At 51.6% G+C, this 21,159-nt stretch overlaps 1 protein-coding gene across 1 annotated transcript in view; it reads right to left on the reverse strand.

Moving 5' to 3' along the window:
- RAD54L (RAD54 like) overlaps positions 1 to 18,835 on the reverse strand; it is a 26,699-nt gene extending 7,864 nt beyond the window's left edge. Inside the window, exons 1-9 of the mRNA XM_036754830.1 lie at positions 18,754 to 18,835; positions 18,537 to 18,623; positions 15,598 to 15,717; positions 10,908 to 10,968; positions 9,455 to 9,590; positions 4,579 to 4,648; positions 4,138 to 4,426; positions 3,698 to 3,822; positions 296 to 446 (exon numbers count right to left, since the gene is read on the reverse strand). Of these exons, the coding sequence (XP_036610725.1) occupies positions 296 to 446; positions 3,698 to 3,822; positions 4,138 to 4,426; positions 4,579 to 4,648; positions 9,455 to 9,590; positions 10,908 to 10,968; positions 15,598 to 15,717; positions 18,537 to 18,623; positions 18,754 to 18,756 (1,042 nt within the window). The 5' untranslated portion in view covers positions 18,757 to 18,835. The remainder of the gene's footprint in view (positions 1 to 295; positions 447 to 3,697; positions 3,823 to 4,137; positions 4,427 to 4,578; positions 4,649 to 9,454; positions 9,591 to 10,907; positions 10,969 to 15,597; positions 15,718 to 18,536; positions 18,624 to 18,753) is intronic.
- Between the last annotated feature and the right edge of the window lie 2,324 nt (positions 18,836 to 21,159).

Genomic DNA, 21,159 nt, shown 5'->3' on the forward strand with positions numbered 1-21,159 from the left:
GCCCTTTCCCTCAACCACACAGTGAGCTGGTCAGAGGTTACACTCCAGTGGGAGGGCCACCAAGACTGGCCCAGGGGCCTAGGGGCCCACTACGGGAGAGGCAGCCAGCCTTCCTCTGAGGCCAGGCCCCCAGCACAGAGAGCATACGTGCTTTTAGGAGGCCAAGGCCCCATGCAGGCCGGTACCCTTCCTCTGCTCCTCCTCGCCCAGCTATGCCAGGGAACTGGTGGCAACTGGGCACAGCCACTTGGGTCCCTGTGCCAGAGGGAGTTATGGGAGGGCCCAAGGCACCTACCCAGAATGCCAGAATTCACGAAGTGCACCAAGCTGAAGTATTCCAGCAGATCGTTCTGTATTGGGGTCCCCGAGATGAGCACTCGCCGGCTGGTGTTTAAACTGTTCAGGGCCTGGTATGTCTGGTTCTCCGAGTTCTTGAGTCTGTGGCCCTGAAAAACAAGCGGGTGACTCTCCACACTGGGCCAATTCAGGAAAAAAACAAAGACTGGGGCAAATGTACAGTCTGATACTGGGCTTTAAAAAATCAGCTTCCTAAGACAGGGAAGGAGATCGGGGTGAAACAAGGATGCCCATTATCACCCCTGCTATCCAATTTGGTCCTAGAAATGTTAGCTATAGCAATAAGAGAAGAAAAAGGAATTTAAGGAATCAGAATAGGCAAAGAAACTAAGCTATCACTCTCTGCAGATGATATGATGATCTACTTAGAGAATCCTAGAGAATCAAGGAAAAAACTACTGGAAATAATAAACAACTTTAGCAAAGTTGCAGAATATAAAATAAACCCACAGAAATCCTCGGCATTCCTACATATTACTAACAAAGCCCAACAGCAAGAGATAGAGAAATTCTGTTTAAAGTTACTGTAGACATTATAAAATACTAGGGAATCTACCTGCCAAGACAAACCCAGGAACTATATGAACACAATTACAAAACACTTTTCACACAAATAAAGTCAGATCTAAATAGTTGGAAAAATATGAGCTGCTCATGGTTAGGCTGAGCTAATATAATGAAAATGACAATTCTTCCTAAACTAATTTACTTATTCAGTGCCATATCAAACTACCAAAAATTATTTTGTAGAGCTAGGAAAAATATATCAAAATTCATCTGGAAGAACCAAAGGTCCAGACTATCAAGAGAATTAACGAAAAGAAATGCTAGGGAAGGTGGCGTAGCCATACCAGATCTTAAGTTGTTTATAAAGCAGCAATCCTCAAAACTACTTGGTACTGGCTAAGAAATAGAGGGATAGATCAGTGGAATAGGTTAAGGTTAGGTGCACAACACACAGTAGTCAGTGATTATAGCAATCTATTGTTCGATAAACCCAAAGACCTCAGCTTCTGGGATAAGAACTGAGAAAAACTGCTGGGGAAACTGGAAAATAGTATGGCAGAAACTGGGCATAGACCAACATCTTACACCATATACCAAAATAAAGTCTAAATGAGTACACGATTTAGATATAAAGGTTGATACTATAAACAAATTAGGGGAGTAAGGAATAGTTTATCTGTCAGATTTATAGAGAACAGAGGAATTTATGACCCAAAAAGAGATGCAAAATCATGAAATGCAAAATGGATAATTTTGATTACGTTAAATTGAAAAGCTTTGGTAGAAACAAAGCCAATGGGAAACAAAGCCAAAGGGAAGCAGAAAACTGGGAAAGAATTTTTACAACTGGTATCTCTGATAAAGGCCTCATTTCTAAAATATATAGAGAAGTGAGTCAAATTTACAAGAATACAAGTCATTCCCCAATTGATAAATGGTGAAAGGTAATGAACAGGCAGTTTTCAGAGGAAGAAATTAAAGCTATCTATAGTCATATGAAAAAATGCTCTAAATCACTATTGATTAGAGAGATGCAAATCAAAACAACTCTGAGGTACCACCTCACACCTGTCAGATTGGCTAACATGACAAAACAGGAAAATGATAAATGTTGGAGAAGATGTGGGAAAGGTGAAACACTAATGCATTGTTGGTGGAGCTGTGAGCTGATCCAACCATTCTGGAGAACAATTTGGAACTATGCTCAAAGGGCTATAAAAATGTGCATACCCTTTGACCCAGCAATACCACCTCTAGGACTCTATCCCAAAGAGATCACACAAATGGGAAAGGGACCCATATGTACAAAAATATTTATAGCAGCTCTCTTTGTGGTGGCCAAGAACTGGAAATTGAGGGGATGTCCTTCAATTGGGGAATAGCTGAACAAGTTGTGGTATATGAATGTAATGAAATATTATTGTGCTAAGAAATGACAAAGAGGTGGACTTCAGAAAAACCTGGAAAGATTTATATGAACTGATGCAGAGTGAAGTGAGCAGAGCCAGTAAAACATTGTACACAGCCACAGTCTGCAATAACTGATTTTGATAGACTTAGCAATGCAAGGACCTAAAACAATTTCAAAGGACTCATGATGGAAAATGCCATCCACATCCAGAGAAAGAGCTATGGAGTCTGAATGCAGAGCAAAGCAGACTATTTTCTTTTTTTTGGTTTTGTTATTTTCTTTCTCATGGTTTCTCCCATTTGTTATAATTCTTCTATGCAACATGACTAATATGAAAATATGTTTAACAGGAATGTATATGAACAGCCTATAACAGATTGCAGGCCAATTTGGCGGGGGGGTGGGAATTTATAGAAATAAATATTGAAAACTAAAAATAAATTAACTTAAAAAAATAAGTCGAGGAAGGTTTCAGTTCAACTGAAACAAGATTTGGGGGGTTTTAAGCTCAATGTGACAAGAGCTGGAAAGGAAACCTGGAGCCAAGGACTGGCTCAGGAACCTCCCATTAAAACCCCCCAAACTCAACCTGGTTTCTTCCCCGCACCTTGGATCAAGCACCCAACGTCCAGCCAACCAAGAAGAAGGCCTGGAGCAAACAGGGAAATCCCAGGTCTGGGAGGACTGGACTGGACCCAGCCCATTCTGGAAAAGTGAGATTGCTAAATTATTCTGGCAGGAATTTTACTGGGGGGAAAAACATTCTATTCTAATTGAATAATGGTGGGAAATGACCCATGCCAACATCTCTTAGGAATCTGCCTTCTCTGCACAGGACATCCTGTTCAGGGTCCAGAGGAATACCAACATGGACATGGTTCCTGCCTTCAAGAGCTATGTGACCCAGGCCTCTCCCCTGCAAGGGGGGGGGGGGGGGCGGGTTCCTTAGCTCCCACGGGTTCAAGTCTCATCTCTGAGGAAGACTCCCAGATCTACACATCCACCCCTTGAATGCCTCTGACATCCAGGCCCATAATGCCACACAGACATCTCAAATTCAGCTCATCCAAAGCAAACATCATCAGCTTCCCCTCTAACGTCCCAATTATTCAAGTCTATGCATGAGTCCTCCTCAACATCGCTTGTCACCTGCCAACCCTTCTCTTCACTCGCTGAGCCACCACCCTAACCCATTACTATCTGAGCCTCATAACTGCCCCCACCCCCAACTCTGCTCAACAACCCTCCACCCAGCTGTCAAACAGATGTCCCTTAGGCATGGTCATGTCACTCCCTGCTGTGTCATGTATCATCTCCCCCCAAAGTTCAGCCCGTACACTCTTTGAGGACAGCCCTGGACCCAGGCCCTGGACAGCAGGGGTCTGGAAAGCGCGATACCATCCGGAAGAGAGCGTTACCTACCTCATCACAGATCACCAGCCCCACACTTCCTCGCTGCAAGGCTTCAGCATGCAGGCGGAATGTCTCATAGGAAATGATGAGGATGGGAGATGGGACCCTGATGCCCCGCTGGTTCATGAAGCTGGCTGGAGGTGGGGGGTGGGGAGCAAAGGAGGAGAGAGAGGGTACAGTCAGAGGAAGAGCACAACGTGAATCCTAGAAGATTCATGGACAGCCCATTGTCCTCGTGTCAAAGTAGCCTCACAGGAAAACTGCTAGAGAGCTAGTTTAGCGTGAGAATGTCTTGTTTCTAGAATCCCTCTTTCCCCTTGTAGTCTTCCCCACCTTCAACGCTGCCACCCCCACCTCCCAAACAAGAGGGATGGGACATCCAGTCAAAGAGCATGTGTGGAAGTTGGGAGAACAAGCCTCACACCGCACCGCATGTGCTCGGTCAATACCCAATTTCTGGTCGATCTCCTCCTTGGAGCCCCCATCAATGGCAAGGGGCTGGATCCGGCCCCCCAGCCACTTGTGTACTTCATTGGACCAGTTCCTGACCAAGCTGGAGGGGGAGACCACCACAGCCTTGTCGATTTCAGGCTTGCCCTCTGGACTCTGGCGCAAAAGGGTCCACATCAGTGTGATGCACTGCAGGGTCTTGCCCAGGCCCATCTCATCCGCCATGATGCAGCCATGGCTGCCAGGGATACGCCGGCTGGTCACACACTCCCAGAGAAACTTGACGCCCTGAGGAAGATGGGCGCCCTGTCACTGGGCTGCTCAAAACAAGAGCCAGGGCCCAGAAGCAGAGCATTGCAATGGGGACCTCTCACTCCCAAGCATCCCAGCGGGCCTCCCAGACTCAGCTCCCAGGCCCAGGGCAGCCTCCCCTCACTCACCTCTCTCTGGTGGGGCCGTAAGATCTTACTGAGAATGGGATCAACCACCACATGGACAGGGAGTTTCTCCCTGAGAAAACAGGTCAAAGAAAATACAGAGTGAGGATGTGAGCAGGGCCAGAAGCCTCCATGAGTTCTCATGGCTACTGCTCCAGAGGCCCCCGAGCAAGGCTGCCCAACACCCTGGCCACTGACCATGCCCTATCCAAGGCTCTCTCCCATGGAATGGAGGAAGGCTGGTCACTGCTACGTGACAGGCTACATCCTGCTCCAGTGTCCTCTCAGAGCATCGAGCAAACTGAGGAGCTTTGATGCTAAGACAGCCACTCCCTCCTCCTGCCCCCACAGCAACCTCCCGTTGACGACTGAAGACAAAGGGGATGAGGTTCACACTACTGACCACACCCCACCCACCTCTTTCCCATCCTTTTTCCCCTTTCCTCTCACACTCCCACCAAGAGCTAAAGGCCCTCACTGCTTCTCTGCAGATGCCTGGGCTGCCTTCCTCCCACCCCCCTCAGTCAAAATCGTTCCCACCACTGGCACATTCATCTTCCTCAGGCACAGGCTGGACCACATAGCTCTCTTGCTTGAATACTGGGTAAGCTCTACTACTGCCTATAAGGCAGAATGAACTTTGATGGCACAGCCTGGTGATCAAGGACTCCCTCAGTCTGACTCCATTGCCCCATCTTGGTTCTGTTTACCACTCCGTGCTGTAGCCTCACTGGAGGGGATCGGTCAACCCCTGCCCATGTCTCACCTAAAACATACTCCTCACATGACTGTGTGCTGAAACTTGTGCCTGCTATGGCCTCCTCTGGGCAGCTCACTGCCACTCCTCTGGCCACTTACCCTCTGCCTGGGACTGTGGCCTTGATGACCAAGCCTGCTAGACTGTATGCTCCATGAAGGCAGGGCCTGGGCCACTGTGTACCTTGGTCTCTCCAGCCCAGATGTTCGCAGAGCTGAGCTGTCTACGTTCTGTTCTTCCTTCCCCCAGGACAGACAGAGCCCATAGCATTTGCTCCTAGCTCAGAGTTCCTGCAGGACTGTCCTTTGGTGGGTGGCATAGAGAGCTTCCTCCTGTTCTCAGTCACTGGACTAGATCCCTTCCCTACTGGAAAACAGGGCTGGGACCTTCTCCCAAAACACCCCCCAGTGACACACACAGGCAGCATCTGGCACAACGGGGCCAGCTGGCCTCTGAGGAAGAAGATTGAAGGTGGCATCTCCTCTGTCCTGGTGTCCAAACAATGCTCCAGCCAACCCCTTCCTGACCCAAGTGCCCAGGGAATGGACCAGAAACCTCACCTCTCCAGCACCCACTGCCAAATGTGGAGACACTACCTTATAACCCCCTAAGTCACTGAACCAGCTGAGAAAAGTCCAAAACCATGAAGTACCCAAATGCCAGGACTCACTGCCAGCAGGTACCCTGTCTCCAGGCTCATATGCAAGAGTCAAGGGCCTCTCCAGGTACACAGTCACTTCTAGCTGGGAGATTTCCCTGCTATCATGCAAGGAGAAGGGAACCGGAGCGAAGGGTGAGCTCGATTGCACCCCCTGGGGAAACCAGTCACCAAAGTTTTCCTGGAGTCTGAGAGAGAAGCACTGGATGCCTCCTGCTGTCTCAGAGCCCCAGACGTGAGGAGCCCCAACCAAACGGTGGTGCTACATCCTCCTTCCTTAATCAATGCCTACGTTTCCAAGGCCCCATCTAACAAGGTAAAAAGCTCTTTCTCCTGCTAAACCTCCTGGTTCTCTCCTCCCTATCCATGTCAGGCCTTCCTCCCCACCTAAGCCTAACCTGCGATTTCTGGTCTGTATTCCCCTGACATTCTCATCATCCAGTTGTCCCTGCCTTAAATCTTAAAATCCAAGCTATCAGTGACCGTATGAAAAAATGCTGAGTCACCCATAATTACAGAAGTAAGGCAACTCTGAGGCACCACCTCCCAGCCCTCAGATTGGCTAAGATGACAGAGAAGGAAACAGACAGATGCTGAGGGGCTGTGGGCAAACAGGCACAGCGACACACCGCTGGCGGAGCTGGGAAGCGGTCTGGCCCCAAAGCTCGTGAGCCCCGCTTCCCCAAAGAGACCAAAGAAAGAAGGAAATGAGCCATCTGCATAAAAATATTGATGACGGCTCTTTTCATGGTAGCCAAAGCCGGAAACTGAGGGGCTGAACAAGTGACAGCCTGTGAATGTGCTGTAAAAAAGTGAGGAAGGGGATGGTTTCAGAGACCCAGAAAGACTGAAAGGAGCCGATGCCACTTTGGCCACTAGGTGGGCAGAGCAGACAGCGTATTGGGCCTGGGGTCAAGAAGACCTGAGTTCAAGTCAGGCTGCAGACACTTCCTAGCTGTGTGACCCTGTTTGCCTCGGGTTCCTCATTTGTAAAATGGAGATAACAGCATCTACCTCCCAAGGCTGCTGTGAGAACCAAATGAGATAATAATTGTCAAAGCACTTAGCATAGTGGCCAGCGCATAGTAGGTGCTGTATAAGTGCTGGCTATTATTACTGTGATTATTATATGATTATCTATTAGGATATATATTTAATATATAATATGAATGTATTATATATGATTATATATTACATATTTATTACATGGTATGTACACAGGCGTAGTATGATTATACAAATGCTTACTGTTACCACTACGATGATCATTCAGTCATACCACACAAACATCTTTGAAAGACTCAGTGGCGCTCATCCACCCCAGGGGCAGCCAGAGGACTCCTGATGGAACCCGCCACCGCCTCCGCCTCCACAGAGACAGCTGAGGGGCTTTTCTTTGGGGCGCGGTCACGGCAGGGACTGATTTGGCTGGACAACACACGTTTGTAACCAGGGTTTTGTCTTTCCATCTTTCTCAATGGATTTGAAGGAGGACAGAGGGAAGTATGTGTGTGTGTGTGTGGGTAGAATAGAGATCTAAAAATAAGGTAAAATTGAATTTTTAAAAATCACATGTATTAAGACCCTGATACAAATAAATTCTTTTCAAACTTGTCAATAGTCAGTAGACATTTATTAAGCACCTACTGTGTGCCAGGCACTGCACTAATGGCTGGAAAGTGAAAAAATACCAACCTGCCTTCCCCTGGGCTCCCGTCCTCTCTCAGTCACAGCCCCAGAGCCCTGACTGGGCAGGAGACGCTGCGTCATCCCTGCCCCCCGGCCCCTCTTGAGCAGGCTGAGAGCACACCCCCAGCCACTCCCCAGACCACATGCAGTTGCTGCCTGGCCAGATCCTGGTGGCATACAGCCATTCTGCTGCCTTTCCTTTAACTGGGGGGGCGGGGACAGGCAGAGAATCACCCCCCCATCTTCTCCTCCTAGACTATTTCACTTGGGGATCTCATCATTCCCATGGATTCAATGATTGTCTCAACACAGACGATTCTAAGGCCTACTTATCAGGCCCTAACCTCTCTCCGGACGTCCAGTCTCCAACTGGCTACTGGGCATCTCAGACTGTCCCACAGGCATCCTGAACGCCACATGCCTCACACTGAACTTTCCCCCACACCTTCCCCTCTTCTTGATCTCCCTGTGACTGGCGGGGGCAGCACCATCCTCCCAGCCCCGGCTCTAAGCCAGTCGCCCTCCACTCCTTGGTCTCTCTTGCCTTCCATATGGAAGCAGATGCAAAATCCTACCAGATTTTGTAAAATCTCCTCTCCTCTAACACGGTCCCCACCCCGGCGCAGGCCCCCATCACCTCAAGCCTGGGCTAGTACACTGGCTGCTGGGGGGGGCCTGCCTGCCTCCAGGCTCTCCCCCTTCCAGGCCATCCTCCACTCAGCTGTCAAACTGATCCCCCTAAAGCTCAGCTCTGACCTTGTCTCCCCACTCTCACCCAGTCAATCAACTCCAGTTGTTCCATTCCACCTCCAAAATCAAATAGAAAATTCTGTTTGGCTTATAAAGCCATTTATCACCTGGTCCCTTCCCATCTTTCCAGTCTTCTTCCACTTTACATCCCCACCACATACTCAGAGATCCTCAGTAACATTGGCCTTCTAGCTGTTCCTCCCACAAGACACTTCATCTCCAGACTCTGGGCATTTTCTCTGGCTGTGCCCCCTGCCTGGAATGCCCTCCCTCCTCATCTCTACCTCTTGGCTTCCTTCAAGTCTCCATCTAAAATCCCCCCTTCTCCAGGAAGCTTTTTACAATCCCCCTTAATTCTAGTGCCTTCCTGCTATTACCCCCACTTTACCCTGCCTATGGCTTGTTTATTGTGGTTCTTTCCCCCATCAGACTGGGAGCCTGGAAGCCACAGGGTCCACATGCTGTATAAAAGTCACCCCACCTCCCTCTGAACCCAAGTCTCAGCCCTCAGTGGCATCAGGCTGCACACACAGGACTCTCCTGAAAGCAGGTATCTGGCCTGCTTCTAGGACCCCCATCCTCTGAGATAGCCCCTCCCCCTCTCATAGTCCTCCCTAGTCCTGGCCACTACACACATCATTCATCCACTGATTCTCTCTCTGCCTAGTGGAGACAGAGCAGCTGGCCGAGTGCTAGGGAGACAATCAGGTCATGGCCCCCACCCCCTGGAGCTCCCAGGCAGCAAGGAAGTGTCTACACAAAGATGCTGCACTCTAGTCAGGGACCAGCATGCGTTACAGGGGCATAAGACCCCCGGGGAAGGTCAAAGAGGCTTTCAGGACTAGCTCTAAGAGCCAGACTGCCCAGAGGGCACACACAGAGTGGGAACACCCTGAGGCCACCCAATGGCCCCAGCATCAGTGCCCTGGCCTCAGAGAGCAGAGGCCCAACAAACACCATGGCTCTCATCATGGGCTCCCACCCCACTACGTGCCATGCCCCGCCCTCTCCACCTGTTGGCTCACCTGTCAAGCTTCAGCTGGTCGTGGGCACTCAGAGGCGGTGGCTCATAAAGGACCAGAGCTCCTTCCTCTAATGGGTCATGAAGGGCATGCCGGAGCCCCACCCGCCTGATGCCCAAGGCCCGGAGACCCAGAGGACCTGCAAGCAATCACAGTCCACACTCACCAACTCTGCAGGGAGGCTTTTTGGTGGCTTCTCTCAGGCTTGGGCCAGCAGCCATCCTTTAACATTTCACACGTGCCTTTGGTTTCAGTATCAGTTACCTCCCCAGTATCTGCACACCCACCCCACCCCCCATCATGGTGCTCTCCCTCCTAACAAAGAAAAACAAATCAACACAGGACTTAAGGTCTATGCAACACTGAGCAGCCCCAGTTCACCTCTCAACAGAGACATGTGCATCCTCCCTTCCCAGGTTCACGGGATTCCCTGCATTCGTTATCACAGGCCTCATCACCCCTCAGTCTGCCATTTTCCACTCATCAGCATTCCCTGTTTCCTGTGTCTTGTTACCACAAAATGGGAGGCCATGATAATTTTGGAGGATCTGGGGCTGGGATATGCCCAACAGTGGGAAAGGACAAAGAACGCCCAAGGCTACAGGAGGATGGCACCATTGTTCTCCCATGCCAACAGGCACCCTCACTTCACTTTGAGGAAAGTGTTGCCCCCTCCCCCCAGGCTCTCCCAGGGCCAAGGAGGGGCCCACCAACGCCGAGCTAACCCTGGGGAAGAGGCACAGGTGGGGTGGCGGCCCCCGCCCCATTGTACATGGGAGAAGGGACAAGGGGAGTGGGCGTGACTCTCCTCAGCCACAGCAGAGAGGCCTCTGGGAGGTGGGCTGGTGCTTCCTTCCACCTGAATACAGGTATGGTCAATGTGCAATGACTTTACATGAATATCTATTTCAGCACCAACCCTGGGAAGTCAGCAGTATCATTATTATCCCCACTTCACAAATGAGGAAACTGAGTTCATTGGAGGCAGTGAAGGTTTTAATGAGTCCAAGGCCCTGTTCAAGTCTTTACTCTGTGATTTACTGTGGGATCCTCAGCCAGTCTCCTACCCTGTCTAGGCCTCACTTTTGTCCCCAGTAAGACAAGAGGACTGGATTCAATGACCTCTAGATGCACAACCCTCTTGTAAACTACCACCTGCCCAGGGTCACACAGTTAATTAGTATCCAGGGCAGGATTTGTGGTCTTTGTGAGCCCAAGCCTCCTTCCTCTTTCCCACTCTTGCCTCAAATGGGGAGGAGTAAAGCTTCCAGCACATTACAGTGTGGACAGAATGTGGGGACACACGGCTACGTAAAGGCAGTTGCAGGACAGTCGGCATCCTTACCACAACCCTCGCATGACAAAAGCCCAGTACAAAGGCAGGGTCCCCACACATGTGCATCTGTGCTAGCCACACATGACAGACACAGCACACCTGACACACTCTCCAGTTTACCTTGGTAATTGGGGATCGGGACTTTGAAGGGCTTCGACAAGATGCTTCGGATAAACGCCTCCTGAAGGGGGAAGAGGAGCACACGGCATGTTAGTGGTTGGTCACAGCTACCTCCTGAAAGGGGGCACGGAATGCAGTGAGGCCAGGCGAATTTGGCCCAAGCTGCGGCTTTCCAAGCACACCAGCAAAATGCAATGACAAACGCAAACATATCTGGTTCTCTCCGGGACCTTCGATGTATTTCATGTTTCAGCCAGATGGTGCAAGGAGCCAAGCGAAGGCTCTGGAGTCAGGAAGAGCTGAGCTCAAATTTAGTCTCAGATGCTTACTAGCTGTGTAACCCTGGGCAGATCACCTTACTGATGCCTGCCTCAGTTCCCTCATCTGTAAAATGGAGCACCTACCTCCCAGGGTTGTTGTGAGGCTTGGAAGAGATATTTGCTAGGCTTTTTGCAAAACCTTAAAGTGCCACGTAATCCAGGGCCATCTTCAATCCTCCTGATCTATATCTGGCCACTAGACCCAGGTGGCTCCAGAGGAGAGAGTGAGGCTGGTAACTTTGCACAGCCCTCCCTCACTTAAATCCAATTCACTTGCAAGTCATGACATTACCTTCCGACGTCACAGTCCTCTTCAAGAATGAAGGAGAAACAACAAAGGGCCATGTAAATACTAGCTGGTGTTATTATTTATAATACTCAACAAATAAGTGAGTATTCCAGAGGTGGCTTCCTCAACCTCTCAAGGTGAGAGTGGGAAGGGACCTCGGCCCCGGCATCTGACAGAGGGGAGATGTGCTCAAGGCCCCCCAGGAGGCAGCAGAGCCATCACAGAGCCCGACTCAGCCTCTCCTTGCCTCCATTCCGTCCCTGGGAGGTAGCTGACCCTGCTGAGCCCTGCTCCCCCTCTCCTCGCCATGCCTGGATGGCATCACCTCTCAGGGGGACACAAAGCACAACAGCTGCCTGCCCTTCACATGGGCTCCCACGCTGGCAAAGTGCTTAACATGCTTCACCTGATGGTGATCGGTAGGTACTTATGGAATTCCTGGTCTGGCCTAACCCTGTTCCAAACCTCTTCTGCAGAAGATGGGCACCATCTATTGGCACCCCCAACCGCTTCTGCAGGAAATGGGCACTGTCCATTGGCACCTCCAACCGCTTCTGTGGGAGATGGACACCGTCCATCGGCACCCCTGACCTCTTCTCTGGAAGATGAGCACCGTCCATCAGCACCCCTGACCTCTTCTCTGGAAGATAGGCACTGTCCATCAGCACCCCGGACCTTTTCTGCCAGAGATGGGCACCGTCCATGGGCACATGGGAGTGACTCTATAGAAGCAGTGACAGAAAGGCTGGTGGGAATGCTGGTTTCTACAACCTGACATGGTTTTGGAAGGGCTAGTCCTCAGTTACTCACTCCCATGGTGCACCTTCCCAGGCTGTGTGAATCCATCCAATTTCACTGCTTGTAGCTCCATCCCTCCACAACTCCTCAAGGCTCCTTCCAAACCTGTTCTGCTACAGCCATGAAGGTCAAGGCCACATTCTTCTCACATGCAAGATGGAAAGAGAATGTGGCTTTGTCTGACCTCTCACCCTACTCCGTTTTTTTTTTTGGGGGGGGGGGGGGAGCAGCAGGAGTTTTGGAAGAGAAGCACACATCTGCAAATCCCAACCTTGTCCTCCCCACCAAGTTCTCCACTTCCAATCAAGGACCCTCCGAGAGAAGAGCAAGCTGGTAGGGGCTGGCCCATAAACCTTCTTAAACAGTGTGCACGGCTGGTTTAACACAGATTCCCCTGCTGGCTCCATGTCTAGCAGCTGCCATTCCTGATATGCCAGGCTTCAGCACATCAATTACCACCTTTTGCCCCAAGACACAGATTTTTCACTGGGACCAGGTGGAGCCTCTCCAGGAGCAGCAGCTCCAAATGAGGGCTTGGCTCTGTGCCCACCCTGACCCCAGGGGTAATTACAATATTCAATGAAGCGGAGCCCTGCTCCAGCACGTCAACCAGCCGGTAATGGAAGACCTGGGAGCAGAAGCCCTAAGAGTGATTTTTAAGGAGAATGAAGTATGGTCCAGAGTGGTAATAGGCAAAAAAAACTCCTCTCGGCTAGAGGGTAGTTCAGGAACAGCAAAGTGAGCCTGTGTCACAGAGGAATTCCTGCCTTTGTACTGCAGCCCTCCTCTCGGCAGACAGGCGCTGATTTTCATGAATTTCTAGTAAGCTAATGCATTTTAAACGGCTGCTGCAAAGTCATGAATATATTTCACTAAGAGATGGAAGGGGAGTGGGGAGGGCAGAATGCTCGCTCTGGAAATTAACATGATTGCTAAGATTATGAATAGCAATGGGGGGGGGGCGCCATCCCCCTGCAATCTGGCCACCACTGGCCACGGTTCACGTTTCCTGTTCAGAAGCAGCATTTTAACTTTGCAGGCCTGCCAAGGCGGCACTGATTCCGGGCTTGTGGGTGCAGGGAGGGGGCTCCTCCACCTGGCCCTCCCCACAACACAGATTTTTGAGCCCCCTATGACTTATGGATGCTCCTCAAGAAAGGTCAAGCCCCCAGATTCACCGCCCTGTGGCCAAGCAGTGCCAAAGTCCATCAGTGTCCTGCCGGGGAACACTAAGAACCAGCAGCAACCAATCAGCAAGCATGGGGTGAGCATGCCAGGCACTGTGCTCAGTGCAAGAGGGACTCGGCCCCTGCCCTCAAGGAGCCTACATTCTGCATTGAGAAAACAACAGACCCATATAAAATAAGTGCAGTGAGGGAGGGGTGGCACAGGGAACAACTCCTGGGGGGAAGTAGGGAAGGTGAGCTGAGTGTCAAAGGGAGGTAGGGGTCCCAACAGGCAAAAATGAGAAGGGAAAGCATCCCAAGTAGGGGGAACAGTGCAAGCAAAGGCAAAGAGGTGAGGAAACAGCACGTCATGTGACGAGAACACCAACGAGGTCAGCATGGTTGGAGCATGAGTGAACAAGGGAGGTGGGTGATCAGCCTGGAAAGAGAAGAGCTTTAAGTGCCAGGCAGGAGAGTTTGTATATGACCTTAAGGCAGGGATGCCAACTCTCTTCAGTTTTCAGTAACCCAACCCCATCCTCTGCTCAGTGAGAGGAAGAAAACTCTTCACTTTACCACACCTATGCACAAAAGAAATCGAGATGGATTTCCACAGGATAACAGAATTATTTCCTAATCTTCCCTGTGGCCTCTGGGAGTGCGCCTACCCCAGGATGGCAAGCCCTGCCTTGGGACCTATGAGGAGCTTCCTGAGGGGAGGAGTGCCACGGTCAGCCTGCAGCTCACAGAGAACAGACCTAAGAAGGGAAAGCAGGACTAGAGAGAGGCCTAAGAGGAGGACGTAGGGACCTCGTGGTATGAGTAGAAAGGACAAGCTGTGGCAAGAGCTTGGTTCTGGAGGGGCCGGTTGGGTGAGAGGTGTCCAAGACAACTCCTAGGATATGAACATGGGTGACCGAAAGGATGAGATACAGAATTAGGAACCAGACATGTAGAGATGAGAGTTAGCTCCACGGGAGCTGAGGACCAAGGATCCAGGAACCAAGCAGGGAAAGGCGGCCTGAAGAATGAGGGGAGGCCAACAGCATGGAGTGCTGCAGAGAGGCAGGGAGGATGCCAGCTGACGAAAAGCGGGGCTGGTGCTCAGGGTGTGGTGACAGGGGAAGCACTGTTACTGCTGAGTGCTGAAGGGGAAATTTCAGAGATCTTGGAACAGGGAAGAGTTTTGGGCAAGTCACACAGCACAAGCATCCAGGGGAGACTGGAGGATCACAACTCTCCTGAGTGACTTCCTCATTTCATCAGCACAATGACGGGAGAGACACCCGCGTGGGGTGGTAGAAGTAATGAGGGTGACAGCTTTGGGAAGGTCTGAGGAAGGAGAGGGATGAAGGACAGCTCTGGCGCCTGGAGCTGGAGCTCTCATGGCAGAGTGCTTGGGCCGTCCTGGCTTAGGGGGATGGGGGACTCCCAGAGAGCCCTTCTCTCAGGCCCTCAGCATGTCAGGTTAGGGGGGAGCCAGGCATAGATAGCATCCCTCTGTCTCTGAATGAAGAACCTGCAGGTACTGTCTAGGCTTGACGTGCCCAATGCACATCTTCAGCCTTGCCTCCTGCCCTTCTCACTAAACTACAGCAGAGAAGGCCAAGCCCCCAGGAAGGAAGTGCCCTGGTCAGGGCTCAGGAGCCCCGATTGGTCACAAGTCTAATGATAATGCAGCAAAGTCAGATCACTGTCAGCCACTGGCCAGGCCGCTGGACAAAGTCAGGGGCTCCGGGCCAGGATCACTAAGGCACGTGAGCAGGCAGTCTTTCAACATGGTACCCAATCAGCCCTGAAACAGAGCACCAGGGGGCTACCATTATACACATCACCCCTGGCCCAAACACACACACCTACACATCTCACACCCCACATCACCCATACCACATACACATGGTCCCCATGTTCCCATGTGCATGTGCATACACACACAAAACACATATACACACATATTATACACACTACACACATTACACACACATGCATGCTACATACATGCTACACACACACACACACACACACACACACACGATAAAAAAGCCAAGGTCCTCATGTTTCTGCTCCCCCAGCTCCTGCCTGTGGCCTAGTCAGAAGCCCCTCCCCAAATGACTTACATGTTGGCTGCTGTCCAGGCAGTGCGGCCGATTAGTTAGCTGGGTCAGGGGTTTCCGAAATGGTGACAAGAAACAGTCTCGGCTATTCAGCTCACTGCTCGATTTCCGCCTCTTGGGAGTCTAGAAGAGGAAATCAAGGCCCCCAATGGGCCCGGTGTATGACTGGGATGTTCGATAAGTAGCAAGTCAGGAACTGGAGCTGCCAGAAGGGGACAAATGGTCGGCACCAGCCCTGGGTTCCCCTATCTGTTGTTGTCAGCTCCATGGGGCAGGGACATCAATCAGAGTTAACAAGATCTAAACCAAGAAAATAAGAGTAAGGGCCTTCATTCTAGGCATCCACAAGGACTCCATGCTCACCCACCCGTCCAGCCCTGAGTTCTAGCAGCGGCTGCTGGGGGTGGGTGGGGATGGGGGGCACTGCCCAGCTGCTGAGGGGGGCAGCTTCCCTTTGAGGGCTGCCTGGATCCCCGACAGTCACGACACATGCCCAGGAGGGGCCTCAGCCTTCCAGGAGGCCACGTTCCTTCATCAGTTCACCCTTTATTTAGCACCTGCCCCATGGAGGTGCTCTGCTCTGCACAGGCTGCCCCCCTCTCCTGGAAATACAGGATACTTTCCCATAGGATTTCTCATCAATGCACCTCTCTTGAGTGTCAGAGCCCAGCCCTCTTCCTGGCATGGAGTTCATGAATCTGTGATCCACCTACACATCCCAGGGATTTCAAACCAGGTGTGGGTGCCAGCCAGAACCTAAAGCTGCCTCGATTTCAAGCTGGCCAGAATCAAGTCAACCCAACCCATGGCTACTGTGCAGCTTCTGCAGTGAGCAGGGTTATGCTGAAGCAGGGACCAAGAGATTGCCCAAATCCTGAAGCCTAGTGGGGTCCATGGTGGAGTACAAACAGCCCAGGAGAGATGGGAGCTTCTGTAGTCTGGCCCCTTCCTGGACCACATCCCCATTCTAGCCCAAGCTCTCCTCCTGGTCCTCACTAGTCACCCAGGCTGGACCTCCCCTGGTGCCTCTTCTAGTCTACCCTGCCTGCAATGCCCTCCCACTCCTCTGCTCTCACCATCCTTCGAGGCCTCCTGCCTTGAGCCCTTCCCAGATGCTTCACCTGACTCCTAGGGCACCTCCTGCCCTCCCTCCCTGGTTGCTTCTTCTCCATCCCCTTCACTGGCTCATCTTCCAGATCACAGCCCCTCATCAGGCATGTTCCCAAAGGCTCGGCCTTAGGCCTCCTCTTTACCCATTCTCTGTATCCCCATCAGCCAGCCCTTGCCTCTGCCTGGCCTTCAGTCCCACTATCACCAGCTGCTATGGGACATCCAGGAGGTAGAGCCGATTCAACATGTCCAGACTGAACACATTCTCCTTCCTCCCCAATTCTCTCCTCTTCTGCCAAAGGCACCATCCTTCCAGGCTCTGGGCTCCACAAACCCTGTGTTCTCTTGGAGCCCTCCCTCCCTCCCCACCTCCTAGAGTCCTCTGCCCCCTCCCCCTTCCTAGAGCCCTCCCTCCCCCTCCCCCCACAGAGTCATCAGGTGCCAAATCCTGCCATCTCCAAATCTCTCCCATCCGAACCCTTCTCTCTATCCATCAGCCTGAGTTAGGCCCTCATCAGTTCACAAAGATCAGCCTTCTGAAGGGTCTCCAGGCCTCACATCTCTTTCCACTCTAATCCATCCTTCACTCAACCACAAAAATGATTTTCCTAAGACACAGGTCTGACCACATCACCCCTACTCAATCCAAGATCAAATGTAAAACCCTCTGTTTGGCATTCAAAGCTCTTCATTCCATCACCCAATTCCCCTCCCTTCCAGTTCCCGTCTTCTCCCCTACACAACCTCCCAGATCCAGTGATACCCTGGTCTCCAGGCTGTTCCACAAACCAGACCCTCCACCTTTTGGCTCCAGGCATTCTCTTCGGCTGCCCCTCACCCAAGCCAAGCCTCCAGGCCTCCTTCAAGTCTCAGTTAAAATTCTTCCTTCTACAGGAAGCCTTTTTTAATCCTCTTAATTCTAATGCTTTCCCTCCACTGACCCTTTCCAGTTCATCCTGTCTGGGTGGCTGCTTGCTGTTCAGTCATGTCTGACTCTTAGTGACCCCATTTGGGGTTTTCTTGGCAAAGGTACTGGAGTGGTTTCCCATTTCCTTCTCCAACTCATTTTCCAGATGAGGAAACTGAGGTAAACAGGCTAAAGTGACTTGCCCAGGGTCACACAGCTAGTCTGTATGTGAGGCCCGGATTTGAACTTAGGAAGATGACTCCAGCCCCAGAGCTCTATCTACTTCAACACCTAGGTGCCCACAATCATGTCCATAGCTTGTTTCTATGAAGGTGTTTGCATGTTGTCTACCCTTACACTGCGAGTGTCTGGAAAGGAGGGACTGTCTTTAGCCTCTTTTTGTGTCCCCAGGCACAATACCTTAATAAATGCCTACTGACTGAGGGCCAGGATTAAAGTCCAGTTCTTCTTTCACCGCACTGCAATGCCTTTCAGAAACTGAAAAATTTCTGAAATATTCAGAAAATATTGCTTTTCCTGGCACACGGAACCTTCCAACTCCAGGCATTTTCTCAGGCAGTACCCATGCCTGGCATGCCTTCCCTGCTCCTGCCGCCTCCTGGCTTCCCCGGCTTCCTCCAAGTAAAGTCCCTCCGTCCTTCTACAAGGAGCCTTCTCCATTCCCCTTTAGTCTCAGTACCTCAGTCTAAGATTATCTCAAACTTCTGCCAGAATTTACATTTCATCTCCCCCGTTAGACTGTGAACACCTTGAGGGCACAGTGCCTGGCACAAAGTAAGCACTTAATGAATTTCTATCTTGACTGGATTTTCTGACTCTGTGGCACAGGGTGGCACAGCCTGTGGATGTTCACAGATGCCCAGGGCATGACTTGTGAGAAGGGCACAAAGGAGCTAGGCCTTACCACCGACTCCGGGTGCCAGTCTTCTTCATCAGAGGCGCTGCCCTCGGACTTCCTCTTGGCAAGCTGACTTGGAGCCAGGCTCCTCCTCTGCAAGGAGAAAAGGACATCGGTCTACACAAGGCTCCAGGTTCTGCCTGAGTCACCGTAAGGCAAGGAAACTGATGAATTCAGGTTCTCCAGGGAAGACAGGGCAGCTACCTGCATGATCAATACTCACCATCCTGACTCCACGTTCAGCGGACCCTTAGGTCCCCATGGATCTGACGGCCTTGAGGAGTCTAGGTGCTGGCAGATCTGGGCCTACAAGAAGGGATGACAACGGTGGCTGGCAAGAGGCACATCCCACTAAGGAGATATGCATTCAGGCACCGTGGGCAGAGAAAAATAAATGCAGGGAAAGATGAAGACGGGGAAGAATCACTGGCTCCTGAGTTATCAGCAAACTGGACAGCAACCAATCAATGAACAGGCACTAAGGCTCCTGGGATTATGATATTCAGAGCTAAAGGGGCCTCAGAGGTTACCTGGTCCAGACACTTAATTTTACAGATAAATGCAAATTGCTTGGAGGTTTTGTATCCCTGATGCCTAGGGCAGTATCTGGCACATAAAAGGCACTGAATATTTGCTAGTTAATCCACTAAGAGACTTGCTCAAGCTCACACAGGTAGTACCAAAGGCAAGATTTGAACTCAGATGTTCTGACTGAAAAACCAATGCTCTCAAGCACCTACTGTTTTTCTAGGTCACACTGGCTAACAGCAGGCATCCCCCAACGTTCTGTCTCGGGTCATGGTTCCCCTCTGTGCTATCTACCTCACTTGGTGATCTCATCAGCCCCCCATGTCTATACGCAAGAGCCTCAGGTCTATTTATCCAGCCCTAAGCTGGGGCTGCCTGCTCGGAATCTCAGATTGGGTGTCCTAAAGACGTCTCAAACTTGGTGTGTCCAAGACTCCCTCCTCTCAGGCCCTCAGGCTCCCGGCCTAAGAGTCATCCTGGACTCTCCATCTCCAAGCTCAGGAATTTTCCTTGGCTGTGCCCCCTGCCTGAAGCACCGTCCCTCCATCTCCTGTCTTCCTTCCAGTCTAGGCTAAAATCCCCCTTAACTCTAGCACCCCCAACTTGTCCTGCATATTTTATAGGTACACAGGTGTTCCAATGTTGTCCCCATTAGATCCCAAACGCTTCCAGGGCAGGTCCTGTTTTTGTATCCCTTAACAGAGTGCCCGGCACACAATAGGTGGTTAATCAGGGCTTGTAGGCAGACTGTCGGCCTCTTTCAGGGAAGAGGGTCCTGCCCGCCCCGGGGGCTGGGGCAACTCTTGAGGCCTTCAGGCTGACCAGGGTCTAGGGCGCTGGCAGGGGTAGGTGGTGTGTAGAAGGAGGGGATGGGGCCTGGGTTCAAATCCTACCTCTGACACTAAGCAGCTATCAGGCTCTTTTCCCTCTCAGTGCCTCAGTTTCCGCAGCAAGGGGGGAGGGTCTCGATGACCTCTGCCCCCACGACGTTCCCTCACCCTGCAGCCTCAGTTTCCCTCTCTGTAAAATGTGCCCGCAGCCCTAGCCAAGCAAGGCTTGCTTTCGGTCTCGGTCCAGGTCTCAGCCCTGGTCCCGCTCTGGGTCCGCTCCCAGGCCCGGCCCTGACCCCGGGGTCATCGCGCCCCGCGCTTCCGGCTCCCGCACCCCTTAGTTACCGCTTCAAGCCGCAGAACCCGCCAGAGGCCGAATTCCCGTCCCCGCCGAGCCCGGCCAATCGGGTGGCGACTTACCCAGCGCGTCCGCCTATTGGCTGCGTCTCCAGCAAACGTAACGGCTGGGGGCGGGGCCGAAGGCGCTCTGCGCTGGAGCTAAGGACGAAGGTGGAGCCGTGGGGATGCCAATGCGCAGGCGCAGATGGAAACTCCCGTTAGTCTATGGCCAAAGGAGGAGCGGGAAGACTTAGACTGGAAAGCGTCCTTGCAGAGAGGCTCACCCGCCTGCTGGCCCAATCGGGCCTGTGAACGTTCGCCGCCGCTATTTCGCACCACAGATGGGACAGAAAACAGAGGCTTCCTTCCTTTCCATGCCCTTCCCTCCTGTCCCCTTGCCAGGCAATTATGGGGGCCCTAGGGAGACAATTAGGATAACACGTGAGAGGCAGGGCTACCTGGAAAGAAGCTTGGGTTCTGTCCCTTCACTAACACATCCCATTTGTGTGACCTTGGGCAAATCACCTCACCTCCCTGGGTCTCAGTTTCCTCATCTGTTAAATGAGGAGATTGGACTAGGTGGTCTCTAAGGTTCTTTCCGCTTCTAGACTTATGTTGCAACATCTCCCAGAAGCAAAGCAGGACGACTGCAGTCAATCTGCTTCCCTGGATGACTCTACCTGAGGCTGCGCTTCCACTCTATTGTACATGTGCTACTCCTGAAAGTCTGTAAGCCTTTGGGGACTGCCAGGGGTCTCAGACTCTGAGAACACCAGAGTACTGGTTAGTTTTTACCACCTCCTGAGTCCTGCCCTATTTATTCTCTTGGACATCACAGTTGTTCAGTCCAGCACCTGGTTTTGAATACCTGTTCTTGCACTTGTCACCTTATGACCTTAGGTAATTCACATCTCTCTGTGCCTCAGTTTACT

Source organism: Trichosurus vulpecula, chromosome 4 (assembly GCF_011100635.1).
Source record: "Trichosurus vulpecula isolate mTriVul1 chromosome 4, mTriVul1.pri, whole genome shotgun sequence".
In the NCBI taxonomy this organism is placed as follows: Eukaryota; Metazoa; Chordata; class Mammalia; order Diprotodontia; family Phalangeridae; genus Trichosurus; species Trichosurus vulpecula.